This window comes from Fukomys damarensis, unplaced genomic scaffold (genome assembly GCF_012274545.1).
Source record: "Fukomys damarensis isolate Sample0158 unplaced genomic scaffold, DMR_v1.0_HiC HiC_scaffold_33, whole genome shotgun sequence".
NCBI lineage: Eukaryota > Metazoa > Chordata > Mammalia > Rodentia > Bathyergidae > Fukomys > Fukomys damarensis.
The window spans coordinates 40,289,014-40,309,528 of NW_022900945.1; the positions used below are offsets into that span (position 1 = coordinate 40,289,014).

A 20,515-nucleotide genomic window follows, 5' to 3' on the forward strand; every position below is an offset into this window, starting at 1 on the left:
TTTTTTTTTTTTTTAAGAAAAGGCAGCACACTCTCAACGATACAAAAAAAAAGCTAGCTATTTAGCCCATGTCTATAGTCCCAGCACTCTGAAGCAGAGAATGGTAAGTTCGAGCCCAGTTGGACAACTTAACAACTTATTGAGACCTTGCCTCCAAATCTGAAAGGGCTGGGTATGTAGTTGAGTGCAATGGACTTAGGTTCAACCCCCAGTACTGCCAAACAAAAGAAAACAACTTGGCAGTTGTGGTGACATACACCTATAATACCAGTAGTTGGGAGGCTTTGGAAGTTTGAAGCCAGTCTATATTTAGTGAGACTTTGTCTTTAAAAAAAAAAAAAAAAAATAGAGCCGGGGATGTAATTCAGTGGTGGGGTTCCATCCCAGTATTAGAAGTAAAGACTTGTGCATCAGAACACATCAACAGAGAAAAAGGCAAACCACAGAAGATATTCGGAAATCGCATATCTGACAAAGGAAGTATCTAGAATATTAAGTGAGCTCCTAAAACTGAGTAACAAAAATCAACTAATTCAAAAATGGGCAAAGTACCTAAATAGACACTTCTCCAAAGAAGAGGGTCTGGTAAGACCTTGAGAACAAATGGAGATGGTAGAGATAAAGGATTAGAACGCTGAGTAAGAAAAAGGCTAGAAACGTGTCCAGTTGTTGGACTGATTGGAGGCCCCTGGAATGAAGAATTATGACAGGAGAAATGCTGGCACGTGAGCCCGGTGTGCACTGGTGGGTGGAGGTACTGCTGACCACAAGGCAAGTGAATAGCCGCACCTGAGGCTGCAGGGTTAAATGGCACAAGGCAAATGATTAGCACAGTGCCTAGCATGTCATGGGTACTCAGTTACCAGCTATCACATTTTTACTTATTCTTGAGCTACAATACCATGAGCTATAGACTTTTTGAGTTCTTGTATTTGATCAGTAACTTTTCTAATGTACTTCTATTAAGGAAATCATAGATTGGAACTTGAAATTCAGTCTGGGCTATTTTCCTTTACATTTAAGTACCTAGCAGACCTTTTCTGTGGTTCCACCACCTGCCTTGCAAGCACAAGGTCGAGATCAACCCTCGGTACCAAAAAAAAAAAAAAACAACAAAAACCCAAAAGAGAGTGCTCCAGGGATTCTATAGAAAATACTGCTTCCAGAGATTTTTGAAGTTACATTGTTGGTGTCTATATAATGGTAAGATTGTTCCTGATCTGTCATATACTGAGACAGATGACCCCAGATTATTTCTTGTGACCAAGTATGATTACAACATAACAGTATGATGTAATACACTAAACCCATGAAACTTGGCTATACTTTCACACTACACTGATTACATCATTTTAAAGAAAAAATTCTGGAAGGTTTCAGGTCTAAAGATTAAATTTCTGAAAGAGGCAAAAATGGTTAGAGATCCATTTGTTATCACTGACATACAGTTTTTTTCTTCCCTAAAATGTGTATTTTAATCTTTCTCTTTAACTTTCAGGGGTCCAGATTAGATGACCAAAGATGTGCTCCTCCACCTGCTGCCACGAAGGGTCCAACAGTACCAGACGAAGATTTTTTTAGTCTTATTTTACATTCTCAGGCGAAAAGAATGGATGAGCAGAGAGTTCTTTTACAAAGAGATCAAAACAGAGACAAAGAATTTGGGCTAAAGGACCTTTTGCAAAGTAATGCTTTGTTGGAATTAAAAAGTTCAGGAAAATAATCAGCAAACCACTAGTTACTATGGATATTTAAAATACCTTATTTCCTTTCAGAGCACTTCAGGGAAATTCAATCTGTTTTCTCCTAAAAAGAACCACAGCACTGTAATACAGCTTAGTGACTTCAGAATGACAAGACTTGACTTTCTGTGGTGCACTCTGCAGGCACTCGTTTCAGGTGGTGGTATCCTGCCCTGTAAGGGGCCTCTTCAGCTTCCCACCAGTTACTGCCGGGGGCTGGGTTCTTTGGCAACTTGCTAGAGTTCTTTACTAGCATTTATAAAGCAGGAATTTAAATGAACCCTAGACTAGAATTTAATCCTCTTGCTGAGGTAATTATTAAAGATCTTAATTGACCATGGCATTTTTTATATCTAATCATGGATTTAGTGGGAAATAACACTCTTTAGTAAAAATATTGTACTTGACTGAGGTAAAAAGTTAGTCTTATTTTTTTAAAAATCTAGGGGCTGGGGGTTTAGCTGTGATGTCGCCGCCTGCCTCAACAAGCACAAGGACCCGAGTTCTATCCCTTGGTACAAAAAATAAATTTTTTTTTCCTCTAAGAAAATCTATTCTCCGTATATTTCTATTCAAGGCCAGTATAAAAGAAACCATTAAGAAATAAACTTGGGCTGGGGATTTAGCTCAGCAGTTCCGCCACCTGCCTTGCAAGCACAAGGATCCAAGTTCGATCCCCGGTACCAAAAAAAAAGAAATAAACTTCTTTTCACATATTTGGGTTGTTTTCTTGCATACTACTACTGTAATACAAACTTTTATAGGACCTAATGCTAAAGCAAAACAAAAAGTAACCCGTGGTTTTGGCAAGAACTCAGGCCACATAAATAGAAAATTCACAAAAATTAACAGGAAGGGCAATGAGTAAGAAAGTAGTTTCCAAGGGTACTTACCAGAGATCGTAACACAGTAAGTGCAGTATATGACAGACAATATATATGGAAGGGACAGGAGCAGGGCCTGGATGACACTAAACTATAGAAAGCAAATATCCACACCTGGAACAAACTGACAGCTTATGCAACTCTAGTTGATTTGGATTTTGCAAAGCTCAGGTGGGACTTCTTTCTCCTCCTATAATTCAGATGATTCTGATAGGCAAAAGTGAGACCCATTTCTCTAAAATGGTCAGTGTTTTAAAAAAAAAAGTTATACATACATAGCCTGGAAATAATATTAAAGAGCCCAGCAAAATTAAAATAATGGCTTTAAGATCACACAAATTTTGTCAAAAGCACAGGTTAAAACCTGGATTGCATTATGCTTCATATGTTATATGTAAGGTAGGATGTCTTACATACCATTATTTTAAAATCTACAGATAGCCAGGTGTGGTGAACACCTCTAAGACCAGCACCTGAGGCAGAAGGATCGCTGCGAAATGCAAGGTAGCCTGGACTTAGGGCAAGGCCAGCCCAAACTACATAGCAAGACCCTGTCTCAAAAAAATTAATATACACACACACAGCAGATGTTTTATGGTTCTTTTTATAAGAAAACACTAATGTAAAAGTAAATGTTTATTTTGTGTATACAGTGGTTCTTTGAGATCCTGTAAACATTCAACATTATTCCATTTAAAAAATGCTTTTAACAGCTGTTTGTCCCCATTCTGATTTTCTTAAAAGCTTTTTTACTGCGAGCCTTAATTTCAGTGGCACACACAGCTAGTCAGCAAACAAGCCTTATGGTTCTGAAATAACTGGCCTTGATAGGTTCAGTTCGCTTTAGTCGGTTCTTGCCATAATTGCTCTAATCATTTAACAGCGGAAACATGTTTTGCTAGCTGTAAAGTTAGGTCATATTCCCAAATGGATTATCTGTAATGAGAAAATACAAAGATGAAATTTTAAATGTTTTAAAAAAGATTCATTTGGGGATTGACTGAAAGAGCAGTCAGGAGTGAAGAAACTGCCTCTCCCCTCCTGGTTAACGTCTGTCACCTGAGGCGTGCATGTCTCCTCAGTGCCAGATCACAGCTCAGGACAAGTCCACCCGGATCGGTAGAAGTCTGGTCTCAGATGTTCACATCTGGTACACAGATGTTCACAAATCTAAACCGCAGGCATTTCCTTCACCCAACTGTTACATGACTCCTGTGTCACAAATGTTAAAATCTTTGTTTCTTAGATTAAAATGATTACCTTTCAAATGCAATACTAAATAGGTTTGCAATATTAAACTAGAAAATATCAGCAGATAAAATTGAAGCACTTAGTAATTCTGAAACCAAATAGGGATATTCTGCATTTCATATTAAAAATACCAAAAAGCAACTGCTTTTAATGTCTTTTGTGGGTCAGGGGTTTGGCTCAGTGGTTCTGCCGCCTGCCTCAAAAGCACAAGGGCCAGTTTGATCCCTGGTACCCCCCCACAAAAAAAATTTAATGTCTTTTTTTTTTTTTTAGAATACCTGCTTGAAAATTTAAGATTTTATTTCTGATAGCATTTCTAGAAATCAACAATATAACTTCTAGTGTGAATATGGTTAAAACAAAGAACACCGTATATATGTGAAGTCTGCTAGCTAGGGATATACACAAAATTTATAAATTGCTTTTTTTTTTTTAATACCAGGGATCAAACTCAGGACTTCATGCTTGCCAGTAAATTGCTTTTTTAAAAAGTTTAAAATGAAGATCTTTTTGAGACAGGGTTTCTGAACTATCTAGCCCAGGCTAGCCTCAAAACTCATAGTGATCCTCCTGCCTCAGCATCTTAAGAATGCTTTTTAAAATAAGGAAAACTAGCCAGGTATGATGGCACATACCTGTAATCCCAGCATTTGGGAGGCTGAGCCAGTATCATGAATTAATGGCCAGAGTGGGACACATGGCAAGTTCCAGGCCAACCAGCCTGGACTACAGAGCAAAACCCTGTCTCAAAAGCACAAAACTAGGAAAACTAATGCTAAATGTTAACTAAAAAAGAAATTTTGATTTATTGCAGTAAGGAAAACACCCTATTTTATTATAATGTTCTTTTCTATGTATAGATCTGTAAAATTTAGATCATCATATAGCCAAGACAATATGGTTTGTCATAAATAAGCTACAGTAATACCTAAGAGTACCAAATGCTAGGGTTCTGAGCAAAAAGAAAAATAGATCTTACAAAATCCATGCACTTCATTTAGCAGGGAAAGAATAAAGCTATTTTAAAAAGTATACTGACAATGTAAAACAGGTTTATGGATGTATGTTAATCTAAATTCCTATGGTAATCTTCAGTTCTGTATTAGACATAAAAAGTACAAGGAAGCAGGGCCAGTAATAGCTGCAAGAAGGGATGAAACCAGAAAGTCACAGATCTGTGGTTACCCTACCCAGAGACAAACGGGTCGGTTGGAGTGACACTGGTGGCACATACTCTGGCTAGGAGCTTATTCTGTGAACTAAAGTAGGTGAGACAGGACTCTTACCAGGGAACATTCACCAGCTGCCTGCAAACAAAATTTCTTCTTCAGTGTCCCTTAATTTAGTCATTTTAATTATCCAAATATATACCTGCCATAATACTTATTTTAAAAAGTGCATTCTACGCCGGGCGTGGTGGCAGACGCCTGTAATCCCAGCACTCAAGAGGCTGAGGCAGGAGGATCGCTGTGACTTTGAGACCAGCCTGGGCTACACAGTGAGTTCCAGATCAGTCTCAACTACATAGTGAGACCCTGTCTCAATAGTGAGACCGACTCAAAAAACCAAAAAAAAAAAAAAAAAAAAGTACATTCTGAGTCCTTGTTCCAAAATTAATACTTCAAAACTTTATAGGATTTATCTTTAAAAGATAAAATCAAACTCTTTTACATACATGTCTGTTAATTCTGTCAGTAAAAATATGATTAAATTGGCACTTTTGTAGCAAATATCAGAATGTATGCAGGGAAGAGTGAATAGAGATGTTAAGAACATACTTTACCAAAATCAAAAGAAGACTCCAGAGCTGTGGCCCATGTCTGTCCCTCTAGCTGCAGGGGCTGCTAACAGGATCCCTTCCACACAATGGGCTGCACACGCTGCCCTTCTGGGGGCTGCCTTCAGCTTCACTCTTTAGCGGGGCCTTTTCCATGCCAGGTGAGCCTTCAGGGGCACTTGAGACCGCTTGGCCAGAGGCAGGCTTAGCAGCCTGGCTGCTTTCTGTCCTGGTGCTTTCTTCTGTGATGCCACCAGTCTCTCGGGCCTTTGTATCCACAACAGGTGACTTATGCTATAAAGTACAGAATTATATTTTAACTAAAGAACGTAGTATAAAGGTTTAGTAATTTAGTAATATAAATGTTAGTAACATGTAACGAGTTCTATTGTAGCAAACTGCAAACACTTTCAAATCTTGATTCCAGTGATGGATTATAATTATATAAATAGCCTCAAACAACCATAGATGAAGGAGTGTGGACGTCATAGGTGGATTAGTGACCCAGATTAGGAGGGATCGAGAGGACTGGTCACCAGTATCTGATATGTGGGTGAAAAGCATTCTAGACAGTACATGGCAAGTACAGTCTTGAGCTTTAGAAAAGGTCAGGAACCCTTGTGACTGAGCTCAGCAGGAAGTGGCAAGGTAGCAGATGTGGAGTAAGGCAGCCTTGGTTTTCCCTTCAAATGAGACAGGAAGTTACTAGAGCAATTTTGAGATGAGTGGCAGATAACCAAACATTAACTGTAAAACTGGAAGGGATGTCCTCAAGAATTCTAGATACATACATATATGTTTATTTTTAGAAGTCCATGACAAGAAAGAGATTTTATAATTTCCTAGATTATTTTGTGCTCCTAACGGTCAAAAGGTTTATAGTTGGAGTCGAAAACTATAAATGATAATATCAAAACCTTTCTCAAAACAGAAATGAAAATGTACCATTTTTAAAAAATAACTAGCATGAAAATCTCCTCACCACTCTGGAGATAAAAGTACAGTCTAACCAGCCAATGGAGCTGGGAAAGCCAGGTTTGCTCCCTACCAGCCACTCTCACCCAACCGGGCCGTTACAGCTCCACTGCCCGTCTCCCAGCGCTCTGGGCCTCTGGTGAGGCCTCTTCTCTATTTCTTCAAAGGTAGAAATTTCAGTCATGCTCATTTGTTGGTTCCCTATGAATTTTCCTATGAATTACCATCTATTCCAACAAGCTATAGTTAAATAGTATTTAGCATAAAAATTTCACCTCATTTTAGTTCTTCTGAAGAAGCTGAACTAACTTCTGACCAAAAGGAGGAAGAAACAGCAACTAGGTATACCACCAGTGATGTAATTAAAAGTGAAGAGTTAAAAACAATCAAAAGCTCTACAAGATGCATTTAGGCCTAGCACAAAGGAACAGCAAAATAACTGCTGACTTACACTGGGTACCACCGTGGGATGCTCTTGTGCCTCTGTATCTGGTAAATCAAATGCCCGGAGCACTTCAGGGCTCTTGTTGCCAGTCTGAAATCTCAAGTCAACGTCTCTCTCCCTCAAAACATCTCTTCTACACTCAAGTGCTTTGTCATAAGGGCCTTGCTCGAGGGAGCCAGAATGGCCCCTGTAATAGAAATCTGCATCACCTGCTCCACCACTGAGTCTATCATCAGTTTCCTTCTGCCGTCTTCTATCACCTGGCTCCAGGGCCCGGGGAGGTTCTCTCTCAGGACCACCTAAATGTCTCACCACGCCAACTGACTTTCCAGTACCATAGCAGAAACTCTGTAAGGAAAAGAAAGTTTCTTGGCTGACTTATAGTGAGGTTATGAGGTATTTTATTTATTGGGTATGCTAACAATATTATCTAACATTTATATACATACACAAACATTTTTTTTTCACTAGAGACTTTTTTTAAATACAGGCCAATAAAACTGACTAAATCACTCAGTATTAAGTAGACATTTCAATCAGCTAGACATGTTCTGATTGAATTTATACTATAACGAGGGCAGAATGAAGCCTAGAAATTTAAATTAGAAAGTGATAACTCAGAATTTCCTGTACGTTTCTGTATTCATATCAGTCAAAAGTAAATGCTGAAAATTATTTCAAATTGTATGTCACTATGTAAATATTCTCCAGTAGGTTTATTTTTTACAAATACAAACTTGGCTTAAGCTACACCTAAAATTCAACAGCTTTTGATTCACATTTCACTGAATAAACTAGGCAGTAGTTCTCAAAGTGTGGTGCAGGGACTCTTTCAGAAAATCTTTGTGATCAAATAACTTTTCATACTATAAACATCATTTGCCTTTCACTGTCCTCTCATGAGTGTATCGTGGAATGTTTCAGGGGCTAGGATGGTATCCACCCTCTGACAGCTCATGGGATGTGGATTTGTATGTACTTCTAATTTCAAATTTTGTTTTAATTTCCAATGTTATGGTAAATATCAATAAATACAACCCCACAAATGGGAGCTCTTCGTGGTCTTCTATTTTTAATACATGCTTCAGAGGCCGAGGCAAGAGGCATATTTCAGCCAATGAGTGCAAGGCCAGCCTGAGCAACACAGTAAGATCTTGTCTCTGATTTTAAAAAAAAAGATGTGCAAGAATCCTAGGTACAAAAATCTCTGTACTAGCGATAAACTATTGGAAGACAGAATCAACTAAAGTCAGTATTAACTTTCATTAGAAAGCACATGAAACAAGAAACCACACAGCTTTGTTTTAGAGACTAAACTAAGTTCTATAGAATTAATGTCACCTAATAAAACCATACCTCAAAACCGCTGAATCCTGTAATCACAAACCAAAAGACAAAACCAAAGGACACTTTCAGGGTGATTAAAGCATGGTGAATTTTATATCCTGAGGGAGGAGAATTTCCCATGGCAAATCTGAGTTCTTTACTTTTCATGTTATGTGGCCAATACTTTTTCGGGGTACCAACTCAAAATCAGTGCTGATTTTGGGGTACTAAATAAAAAAGCCGAATAGGCAATGGGTAAATAAGCAACATTCTTCTTAACAAATGCCTGCTCCTGGATCCCCCAAATTTTCTTGGCACAGCCCTCTTCTTCCATGTCCTTGTCTGATTCTGTGTTCAAGCCAATGCTCTCCCTTTTCAATGCTCTAAGCAGGCTCCCTTTTTCAATGACTAATCAACTGACTTGCTATATATTAATTCACTCAGTTTAAAATTATGTTTCCTTTTTGTTTTTTTTGTACCGGGGATTGAACTCAGGTCCTTGTGCTTTTGCAGCAGGCAGCAGAACCACTGAGATAAATCCCTGACTATGTTTCTTTTTTTTGTAAGAATCTTTTTGGTTTATGTCTTATACCGAGTAAATTACTTTGAAGATAACAATAAACAGTGTAGTAACTTTATTCTCTTATTTGATTGTATTTATTCTCTTATTTGGTTGTGTAAATTTTTTAGTTTTCATAAAAACAAAAAAAAGAAGTTATCCTAAGTCATTGCTGTGACATCTACAAATGAGAAGCATTTCCTTGATTAGAGGAATACACACGGAAGTACAAATATCACTTAAGTCACTTTCTCATACCAATAAGTATGATTTGCCATGATGCACAACAGCAAAGCAGCCCAGTAATTTGAGAATTGCCTTTTTTTCTGCAAATCCTGTTAATCAACAATACTAATATACTAACCAGGACGGCCAGCGCCATAATCAGCAGCACAGGAATCTGAAGTAACACTGGGATCTCCTTCATGAGTGCTTTAATAAATTCACCAGTTCCTTTTCCAATGTGCTTTAATGGTTCTGTTACAAAGTTGGTAAATGTAACTGCCAGTGCCTAGAAGAAAAGATAAAGGCAACCTAATTATTTTTCCTCAAAGAGCTAAGACAAAAAGAATCAGCTCAGTGGTGCCACCACTTGCCTTGCAAGGGGAAGGTCCTGAGTTTGATCTCTGGTACCAAAAAATTTAAAAAAGGAATCAGCCCAGTCACTTGTGTGTTCAGGCTGAAATTATAAAAATTACTATGTGGGGGCCAGGGATTTAGCTCAGTGGTTCCGCCACCTGCCTCACAAGCACAAGAACCTGAGTTCGATCCCTGGTACCCCCCCCCAAAAAAATTACTATGTGATGGAAAATTTTTTCTATGACAAAGATTTATTAGCAAAACAACTCTTAAAAACACTAACTTTTTATAAATGCAAAGGATTTTTTACATATTGTGTATAAGTAATTTTTACAAAATATATTCTATACCTTTGTCGGTGGAACCAACCAAATAGGGTTGACTAATAAGAGCTCATAGTATTTTTGGCATGGGTCATCCTTATAGGTCCATGAACTTCTGAACCATTCTATTTGGAGAAACAAACAGACAAAACACTGAATCATTTTCCTAAAGTTGCATTTCATTCCCAAATAACATAAGTTTGTTTTGATTCCAGTCAATTTTGAATTATAAATTTTAAATAAACTTCCTAAATATGTTGATTAAAAATTTATCTTATATCAAAAATTAGATTTATTTTAAAAATCCAAATTACCCATCTTACAAAGACAAAAAATTTTACTTTATAAGGATTTCTAAAAGGTAAATAACTAAAAGTAGTTTTTTTATACATACAAATGAGTACAAATAAAACTAGGGAGATGTGAATAAGATTAGTGGGTTGTATCAAAGTCAGTATCCTGGCTCTGTTATGGTACTCCTGTAGCTGTGTAAGATATTACCACTAGGGGAAACGGATAAAGGGGTTTATAGGCTTCATTTCTTATAATTCTCTCTGAATTTATAACTCCATATTTCAATTCAAAAAGTCAATATTTTACTATTTCTACAAAATAAAGTGGACTATTATTTTTTACAACTTTTCTATGGCACTTAGTTGTTTCCTAAAGCCAAAAAGCAAACCTGAATTGATGCAGTTCCCGCAAATATTTTTAAAAACATTAATTTTAAAACACATTTATAGAATCTAGATTTTATTCTATGTATACTGTTATGGACTTGTCTTTATAAAGTGCCTTTGAAAATTATATATATACCAAAGCTTAATACAGATAATTAAAGACAATCAACATTAGTGACAATGTTTACAAAATCTGTAAGAATAAAAAAATTTTTCTTTAGTTAAAAATAATTTACTAAATGTGTAACAATATTTCATAAGTCAGTATGAGATTAAAGCTAGGACAGTTATTAGTTTGCATATACACACATTCAGTTCTTTAATAAGAGGCCCTACAGAGTGTCAGGCACTGTGCCAAGGACCAAGTGAACAAGTGAGCAAAACAGGACTCTGCAGTCTAATGGAAGAAGACAGATGTCAGAGCCAACATATGCAGTTTCTGTTCCTGTGACTTTACATGAGGCTAAAACGTCAACAGTTTACAGTCCTCTCACTGCAGTTTTTTTTAATCTTTTTTTTTAAAGACAGGCTGGCTTTGAACTCATGATCCTCCTGCGTCAGGCTCCCACATGCTGGGACTACAGGCACGTGGCACCACCACCAGCTACACACATTCATCTCGTGTTAATGATTTAGTCATAGAAGGCCTCCTCTGCCATTTCATTATGTTGTTTTCTCATTCTCAGAATTCTATTAAATATAGGGACAAATGAACACAAGCCTTACCCCAGAGACTGCCACTCCAATCCATCTTCTCTGCACATGCATTGCCTAATGGCTCCATCTTGGCAATTTCAGCCTGGTGCTGTGCAAAAGCTAGCTGACCGACACCAAAAATGAACCATGAGAGGCTGCCTACAATGAAAGCTAGACCCACACATCCAAAACACCTCAGTTCAATCAATATGTCTTTACCATTTCTCCAAACCAGACTGATATTATTTTTATTTTTTGCTTGTTTTTCTGAGACAGGGTCTCACTATGTAGTGCAGGTGGCCTTGAACTTGTGGCACTCCTACCTCAGTCTCCTGAGTGCCTCGATTACAGGCAAGTGCCATCACACCCTGCTTTAATTTTAGAAGATAATTAAAGATTAGAAAAAAGATTGGAAAGAAATGTCACAATATTGAGTGATTACTCACAGGTAATAAAACTATAGGTGAATTTTTTAAATTGTTTATGTTTTTCTAAATTCTATACTGTGAACATTTTTTTTAAAAGATGCTGGGAATTGAGCTCCAGGTCTTACGAATGCCAGGCAAGCACCCTCTACCACTGATCTATATCCCCACCCCTGAACACGCCACTCTACATTAAAAAATTACCTAACTTTAAAAGAAATGGCATTTTGGTATCATTTTTAACAAAGAATAAAAGGACATACTCCAAATTACTTATGAGTTCTTAAATTGTTGGTAAAGTGTCCACTAGCTCTGTGTTAACTTAGTTAGCTATAAGCTACCCAGCAGGAACTGGTTATGAAAATCAGGACTACACTTTTCCCCACCATGGATCAAGGACCCAAAAAACCATACTTCATTGAAAATTGTGAATTTAATACCTCCCCACTGAGCAGCTCCAAACATAGCCTTCCACTCATCTCTGAGGCAAGACTGCTATAAGTATAGTCTTCTATAAATTTACATTAAAAATTTTAACTCTGTACTGATTTTATACCTTATACAAATACATCCAATTCCATCCCAAACTGACGAGAAAACTGATGATAAAAACACGTCTCAACTGGGTGTACCAACGAACACGCGTCCACAGCTCCGTAGCTACTAACATCACAATGCAGAGCAGACACAGGAGTACCTCAAAAACAGAAGAAGGTGGAGTCAAACCACTGTAAAGCTGTCCCTCCCACCAAAAATGGTAATGATCAGTAAAACCAAAAGAACTGGAACCAAAATCATTTGCCCAGTTTTGCTGCTTGTTCAAAATCATGGTATGAGTGATGAAGCATAGGTTCTTAATGTAATTATGGTGGCATTTTAAAAAATATTTTTTAAAAAAAGAAACATAATCATGTCACCCTTATCCTATCTTACCATCAACACACTGTGTGGATCCATTCCAAAGGAATCTTCAAATCTCCACTTCCATGTTTCAAAATCATGAAGCTTAAAGTTAATTAAAATATCACTCAGTGCATCATCCAAGGCTCCTGGTTTCCATTCCTCTCCACTGAGAAACTTCTGTATTTCTAATAAAGTTTGTCTTTTAAGGATAATCTCAGCATCATAATGCATATCATCTTTGTTTTCATCGGGCTAAATAAAATTTCCCACAAAGAATAGAAAAAGAATTTTATTACATTATTCAGTGAAAAGTGAATATAAAATCCAGCTTGGAACATAATATATAATTTATTTGTATGACCTCCAGCACTGCAAAAAAATAACAACTATAACTAGTCTACAATATTTCATATGCATAGTAACATCCACCTCTGTCTCAAAGGCCAAATACATATGAAAAACATTTGAAAACATTTCTCCATGTAAAATACTGTGCACTTTATTAAAATGCAATTGATTCTTGTTATTTGCAGTACTTCTGCTCTACAAAGTCATTTCACACACTATCTAGCAAGTACTGAACCATTACTCCTAAAGAAAAAACAGGGTTAGGGCCCTGTGAAGCTCTCATCATAACATTTTTATCAATCAGTCAATGTGTAACTTTGTTTCATGTGTATAGCATCTTATTAATATATTCTATTGATTACCACAGAACACAGCTAACAGTCCTATAATTCCTGTTTGAATGAAGCCTATCTAACATGTATATTTTCTCTGTAAAACATATCTCAGCCTTCTTGCACTTAAGAAACACCAGACAGTACTTTTGGGGGACATTTAAACAACAATATTATTCTCCCCACAAAACAAACTGAAAATTTAGCTCTAAACAGATCATGCTAAATGTAACAGAAAAGACACTTATTAGTAGTATTAGAGTTGAAAGAAGGAGGCAAGATTCTTTGCCTTCTTCCACATTAGCTGGAGACAGGCACATCAAAGCCAATCAAATTTTCTGCCACTCTGCACATGTCCAAAAATGAACATAAAATTACTGAAGTTTTTATTGTGAATCACAAAGAAATTTTAGTGAATAGGTAAATTCATAAATATGGAATCTGCCAAAAATGAGGATTGACAGTGTATCTTTTTTTTTGGTACCAGGGACCGAACTTGGGTCCTTGCGCTTGCGAGGCAGGAGGCAGCACCGAGCTAAACTCCCAGCCCACTGTATATCTTTTTTTTTTTTTTTTTTTTTTTTGAGACAGGGTCTCACTACGTAGTTGAGACTGACCTAGAGCTCACTATGTAGCTCAGGCTGATCTCGAACTCACGGTGATCTTCCTGCCTCAGCCTCCTGAGTGCTGGGATTACAGGCATGCACCACCACACCTGGCTATAACCATCTTTATTAGTGTGAGCTCAGCTTAGCAAAATCTGTGTAAACCATATTTTACATTCATTTGCCAGTTGATGATACATGTTACTTTGGATGTTAAATGTCCCCCAGAAGTCCACGGGTTAGAGGGTTGGTCCCCAGGGTAGCACTCAACAGAGATGGTAAAATCTTTAGAAAGCAAGGCCTAGCAGGAGGAAGTTAGGTCACTGGAAGGTGTGACCTTGAAGGACTGTGGGTCCTCAGCCCTTCCTCTTTCCCTTTTGTTTTCAGGCCATGAAATGAGCAGTCTGTGTCCCTACAGACTTCCAGGCAGCAAACGCCATCTGGGGTACCTACCAAAGGCCCAAATCAAGAATCTGTTCAATCTTGGGCTGGAATTCCAACCAAAACTGGGAGTCGAACATTTTCCCTTTATGTTTACTATCTCAGCTATTTCATTATGGTGACAGATAGCTAACAAAACAAGAGAAAAGTCCCTTTTCTTTTGTAAGAGTAAATACAGATTTAAACAAAATGTCAAACACCAAAATACTGTAACATATCACAAATTAGAAAACTTTAAAAAAGCTATCATATTAACTTTCTTTTTAAATCAGAAGCTAATTATTTCTTAACATCTCCATCTTAAGTATATGGCTCCATCTATTTCTTTCTTTTTCTTCTTTTTTTTTTTTTTTTTTTTTTTTTTTTTTTTTTTTTTTTTGGTGCCTGGGATCGAACTCAGGACCTTTCACTTGCCAGGCAGGTGCGGCACCACTGAGCTATATTCCCAGGCCTCCATCTTTTTGTTTATTTAGACTCTAGTCCACTCGGTACACAGCGGTTAAGACTCAAATTAGAGGGTGTACAAATGAGAACATCTGCTTTTACACTTCTCAAATAAGAATGGTCGTATGAAATTCTATATCTAACACTCCTTCCCTTTTAACCACTTCTTTGTGGCCCAGGAGGACAGTGTCTGCTCAGCTTGGCCAGCCGGCCCCATGTGGATACAATGGGCTTGCATTTTCAGGGATCTGTCTGTGATCAACTGTAATGACTGGAGCTAATGACCAGACCAAATAAGTCTGGTCTCTGATTCTCTAGACCAATGTAGTGGCATACAAAATAGGAATAAAAAGTCTGTGTGCTTGAAAGTGAATGTTATACATCTTATAAGTTATATAATTGTTAAGTTTCTTGATATTTTGACTCCTCAAAGTGAAAACAGTGAACTTGGAAATTTGGGGCTTGGGGTATAGCTCAGTGGTGACACTCTTGTCTAGTATATGCAAGGTACTAGGTTTGATTTTAGCACTGCCAAAAAATTCAATAATATGCATATGATATATAATTCTACAAAGTAGTACCTGCCACAATAAACAGTAAGGAGAAAAAACTATTAAAATATGTTTTTCTTAGCTGGGCACAGTGGTGCATGCCTGTAATTCCAACAAGACAAGGCAGTAAGATTACAAGCTGGAGGCCAGCCTGGGCAACTTTTTCTCAAAAGAAAAACCAAAGCTCAGTAGTGTAATACTTGCCTAGCCTGCACAATCCCCTTGGTTCAATACCCCAGTAGCACCAAATAAACAAATATACTTTTCTTTTCCTCAACATATAATGATCTTTCATCATATGACTAAGAAGTATGAAAACAGTAGAAAGAAGTAGGGTGAGAACAGAATTATCACCCACCCCCTCACCTCAATCAGTGGTACAGCAATGCACAGAGGTAACTGAGTAAATCCTCGTAAGCTGTGGGAAAAAGAAAAGTGGTCTGCCCTGCTTGCCTTCCAGCAAACCGCTGCAAAGCAGGCTGGTGCTTTCCATCTTCTATGAAAAGCTTTTGGGAAAGAGATGAGTCAGATATTCTATTAAAGCATAAGATGACTTAATCACTTCTTTACACTATTTCAAATTAATAACTACCACATTGATTAGTATCCACCACCAAATACTTACAAGTCCAAGCTTTCCGGCTTCAATTAAAATTTTATTTAGGTATCTCCTAAAAAGAGGATTACTTTGACTTTCATAGTCTTCCCGCTTTTTCTTTTCACACTCATCAATCTGTAATTATATAGTAAATTCAACATTAGTGTCAAATTTTAACATACGAGTTGATTTTCTAGTGTGGTGACGCCATCAAAGTCAAAGAAAGGAGCTATCAAGCTTGTATGACGTTATCAAACAATATGTTAAATTTCTAAAAGACACAGTGCCATTAATCCCCCTCAAAATACTGTCCCTTGCTTTGAAAACACATGCACCTCATGGTTCTTGCCACTTCTAAAGCGATTCTGGAAATCCTCTTTCCTAAGGTCTTTACAAGGTCTCACCAAAAATACAGAGACGACTGCTGCCAAGTGCCATCAACAGAAAGGCAGGCTTATAAAAACATTAAGATGTTCCTTATCCACCTTATTCACCAGATCTGGCACCACGCAACTTCTGGCTCTTCTTGAATATCAAAATAATCATGAAAGGTAGATATTTTGAATTAATTCAAGATGTCCAATGAGGCAGCCACAACAGCACAATTAAAGACACTCATGAAAGAGGACTTCTAAAACTGTTTCAGAAAGCAGCAAGAACCATGGGATAAGTGTGTTCAAAGAAAAGAGGATTATTACGAGGGGGATTAATGGCTGGCAATGTGTCTTTCATTATAATTTTTTGGGTTTTTTTGCTTTTTTTTTTGAGACAGGGTCTCACTATGTAGTTGAGACTGATCTGAAACTCACTATGTAGCCCAGGCTGGTCTCGAACTCACAGCGATCCTCCTGCCTCAGCCTCCCAAGTGCTGGGATTACAGGTGTGTGCCACCACGACCGGCCTTTCATTATAATGTTTGGGTGGTTTTGTTTTTTGTTTTTGTACTGGAGATCAAACTCCGGACCTTGTGTGTGTGAAGCAGGCAGCAGAACTATTGAATTACATCCTCAGCCCTTGGTGTTTTTTGTTTTTTGTTTTTCTTTGATACTGGGGATTGAACTCAGGTCCTTGTGCTCACGAAGCAGGTGGCAGAACCACTGAGCTTAATCTCCGGCCCCTAGCCCTGGGTGTTTTTAATTTAAACATTCACCATACTTTTATCACACCCTGTATTTATCAACCATATTACAGTGCAGAACTTGCTTGCTTCCTGTGGGCTCTCTTTGTGAAGAGCAGAAGGCAACAAATGAAGAACCCAGTCCAACAGCCCTGACTTGGCAGTTTTTTCTGCTGCCTTTCAGCAATTTTAAAGCTGAAGATTATGAAACAAGGAAGGAGAAATCCACAGCATCTGCACCTATTTGCCTCTGTAATTTCAAAGCAATGATTTAATGAAAGGAGAAAAGGGAGGAAAGGAAGGATAAATACAGAGAGGGGAGACAGAGACAGAAAGAGGATGAAGTCAGAAAGAAGATGAACACAGCAAAGAATTTCTTGCATGTACATATCACTTCCGACCTCCAATTTTTCTGTCAGTGAATGATCACCCACGACTACACAGAATGCTCAAGAAGGCAGGATTTGTAGCTTTTCCAGAGTTCCTACAAATGGCAACCCTTCAGTAAATTTCAGAATGTACCCCCAACCCCATACTGGTGACTGAACTTAGGGCACTGTGCATGTTAGGTAAGTATTCTACCACTGAGCTACATCCTCAGACATTTTTATGTTGCGATGGGGTCTAAGTTACTCAAGCTGGCCTCAAAATCCTCCTGCTTTAGCCTCCTCAGCAGCAGGGATTTAGAGGTGTGCACTACCATTCCCAATCACAGTTCTTCATTCAATAGAACCAACTCTAAAGTTGAGCTCTACCACAGTGGTCCAGCTGCTGAGTGAAGGTAGTAGATATTTTATAAATATTAAAGTAGGTTTGTAATAGTCAACTTAATTAAGGGCCATGACTTCAGCTGTGTACTGAAATGGCTTCAGTTGACAAACAGGACAATAATCAAGCAGTGTACACACAGACTTAGAAGTCACACATGCAGCAGTTTTGTCCGCTTTCAAGGCAAGTCTTATAAACCAGTTCATTAAAAATAAACACACACATTGGGCCGGGGATTTAGCTCAGTGGTGCTGCCACCTGGTACCAAAAAAACAAAAACAAAACAAACAATACACACACACACACACACACACACACACACACACACTGGAAACTGATACTGGAAATTGAACCCAGGGCCTCTGTGAATTTCATTGTGAGCCCCCTTTTATTAATTTTATCAGTACATTTTAGATATACATAAGCTCACGTTCATTACAGGGAATTTATATCTATACATGATATATCTTGATTCTTCTTTTTTCCTCAATCCCCTAAGTTACTAAGTGACCCATGCTGGGCTCCAAATCACTCTCCTCCTGCCTCAGCCTCCCAGAATTCTGGGATTACAGGTGTGTGCCACCACATCCAGCTTATTTTAAATGCCTTTTTGTTAACTAAAGACTCAAGGGGGGCTCACTTGATAGGGCTCAAGTCTAGATTTTACCAATCGTAGCTTTATAATGTTTGAGCTAAAATCACAAAGAAGGAAAAGGCATTTTTAAATTTCTTCCTGTACAAACAAACTAATTAATTACACCACAAAACACAGTTCAACCGGAGCAAATGTTACATGAACATGTCTTTGTTAGCATATGGTAAGAAGCACAACAGGGGCTTGTAGCTCTAAACTGGGATACATGTGGATGTCAGTTAACAACTCTCCCAGTCCTCAGGGTGGAAACCTCACCTGTGTGCTCTAGCTCTTTCCTATCCCCTCCTTTCCTCAGCTATCAGCATTTATCTACTCTGCCTCATACAAGTTTCACACTTGCCTCTTCTCTTTACCTGTCACTGTGTCTTCAGCACTGCTAGACCTCTGTGACCCCAAGTGACATCACAACCAGGCCTCTTTCCACCCCAGGCTCTCTCCATCTCGCGGCCAGCTTATTCTACTTGCTCAGCCAACAGAGGGTGGCTCTCCAGCAAACAGTGATGCTGCTCAAACCGTTTAGGGACCCTATTTCCCTCTGCAGCCAATTGTTTTTAAAAGACTCAAAGAAAAGAAGGAACGAACAGCCACCATGCTCTAAATTATAATTACCTTTTATATTTCTAGGACTGACTTTTACACTTATAAACTACTACGAGGTCAATTTCCTCTGCTGCATTTACTGTGATTCTACTCTGCCTGAGTGCTTGCTATGCTACATGGTGCAGAATAAAGACAAATAAAGTATATCCCTCACACCAATAAGTCTAAAGTTTGGGAAGAAAGTAATTACAACATGACATGTTATTATAAAAAATACAAAATACTGTAAGAGAAACTATGACTACAGTAACTAAAAAATTTATGTCATATAGAAATACAAACATTACCAAAGACAAGACAATCAAATGACAATATAAATACCATAAATGGAAAACATCTTACCTTATGAGTTAAAGAATCAAGTCTATTATAACATTCTGACATTTCATCAGCATGTGACAATTCAGGACTGGCATCTTTTTTCTCTGATATACCATATTTCACCTAAAACAAAGTAGAGATATTTATTTTATAGTTCAGCTATAAAAAAAATAATCTTCAATGAAGACTAAAATTATGACTTCACCATTTTATGACTTTTCTCATTATATTATTCTCTTATACTGAACTACCAAAAAGTAATTCTCTCAAATGTACCTTTTAAGAACTAACATCAAACTGGTCTGCAGCTTGATGGACTTTACATTCAAATTAAAAACAACCAGGTGAGTCTGAAATAATCTTAAGAGAATTAGGTAGGTATTCTGGGGCTGGGATGTAGCTGAGTGGCAGGGTCCTTGCTTAGCATACACAGAGTCCTGGGTTCAATCCCCAGTGCCATTAAAAAGAGGGCCAGGCATTTAGCTCAGTGGTTCCACCGCCTACCTTGAAAGAGTATGGTCTCAAGTTCGATCCCCAGTACCAAAAACACAAAAACAAAACAAAACAAAAACAAAAGAAGATATGTATTCTGCACAACTGTACTCATTAATGCATTACTTTCATGGCTCTGTGTTAAATAGTAAGAGAAACAGACTATTTCCATCACAGGACTAATAAGGTCCTACACATATCTGTCTTAATACCTGAGATTTTCTCATTGTTCCTGAAGCAGCATCATAGTTGAGCATGTCTGTGGGGTCAATCCAGTCGTCATCGTGAGCATAGCCAGTGAGCAGCAGCAGACACTCACAAAGGAGCACAGAACACAGCATCCTGTGTAAGACTAAAACATATTAACAGCTTTAATGAAAGATAATTCTTTTCATAGTAAAAACTACTTCCTTCTAGTGTTAAGGCAACACTTTTTTGTTTTGTGAGACAAGGTCTTACTATGTAGTCCAGGCTGTTTCTGAACTCACTATGTAGCACAAGGCAGCCTTGAAGTCACAGTAATCCTCCTGCCTCAGCCTCCATACTGCTATTTTCTGCAGTGTAACTAAGGAAGGTACATGAAATAAAAATAATAAAATGGAGGGCCAGGGATTTAGCTCAGTGGTGCTGGTGGGCCTGCCTCGAAAGCCCAAGGTCCTGAGTTCGATCCCTGGTACC

The 20,515-nt window shown here is 38.0% G+C and overlaps 2 protein-coding genes across 11 annotated transcripts in view; one reads left to right on the top strand and one right to left on the bottom strand.

Annotated features, from left to right (window-relative positions):
- Gpsm2 (G protein signaling modulator 2) overlaps positions 1-2,230 on the top strand; it is a 46,883-nt gene extending 44,653 nt beyond the window's left edge. For all 9 annotated transcript variants that reach the window (XM_010605947.1, XM_010605946.1, XM_010605940.1 and 6 more), the window contains one exon: positions 1,499-2,230. In XM_010605947.1, the coding sequence (XP_010604249.1) occupies positions 1,499-1,723 (225 nt within the window). In that variant the 3' untranslated portion in view covers positions 1,724-2,230. The remainder of the gene's footprint in view (positions 1-1,498) is intronic.
- Positions 2,231-3,249: 1,019 nt separating this feature from the next.
- Clcc1 (chloride channel CLIC like 1) lies at positions 3,250-20,311 on the bottom strand. Of its 2 annotated transcripts, none has more exons than XR_776767.2 (11): positions 20,050-20,311; positions 19,367-19,468; positions 15,912-16,019; positions 12,596-12,817; positions 12,219-12,359; positions 11,268-11,361; positions 9,889-9,986; positions 9,324-9,470; positions 7,081-7,422; positions 5,656-5,948; positions 3,250-3,562 (listed from the first exon to the last, which is right to left on the bottom strand). XR_776767.2 is itself a non-coding variant. In XM_010605949.2 (11 exons), the coding sequence occupies exons 1-10, from the start codon at positions 20,176-20,178 to the stop codon at positions 5,706-5,708; spliced, it is 1,626 nt and encodes a 541-aa protein (XP_010604251.1). In that variant the 5' UTR covers positions 20,179-20,311; the 3' UTR covers positions 3,250-3,562; positions 5,661-5,705. The 2 variants fall into 2 exon arrangements, 1 of the variants encoding a protein (XP_010604251.1); XM_010605949.2 differs by having other exon boundaries at positions 5,661-5,948.
- Positions 20,312-20,515: the final 204 nt, after the last annotated feature.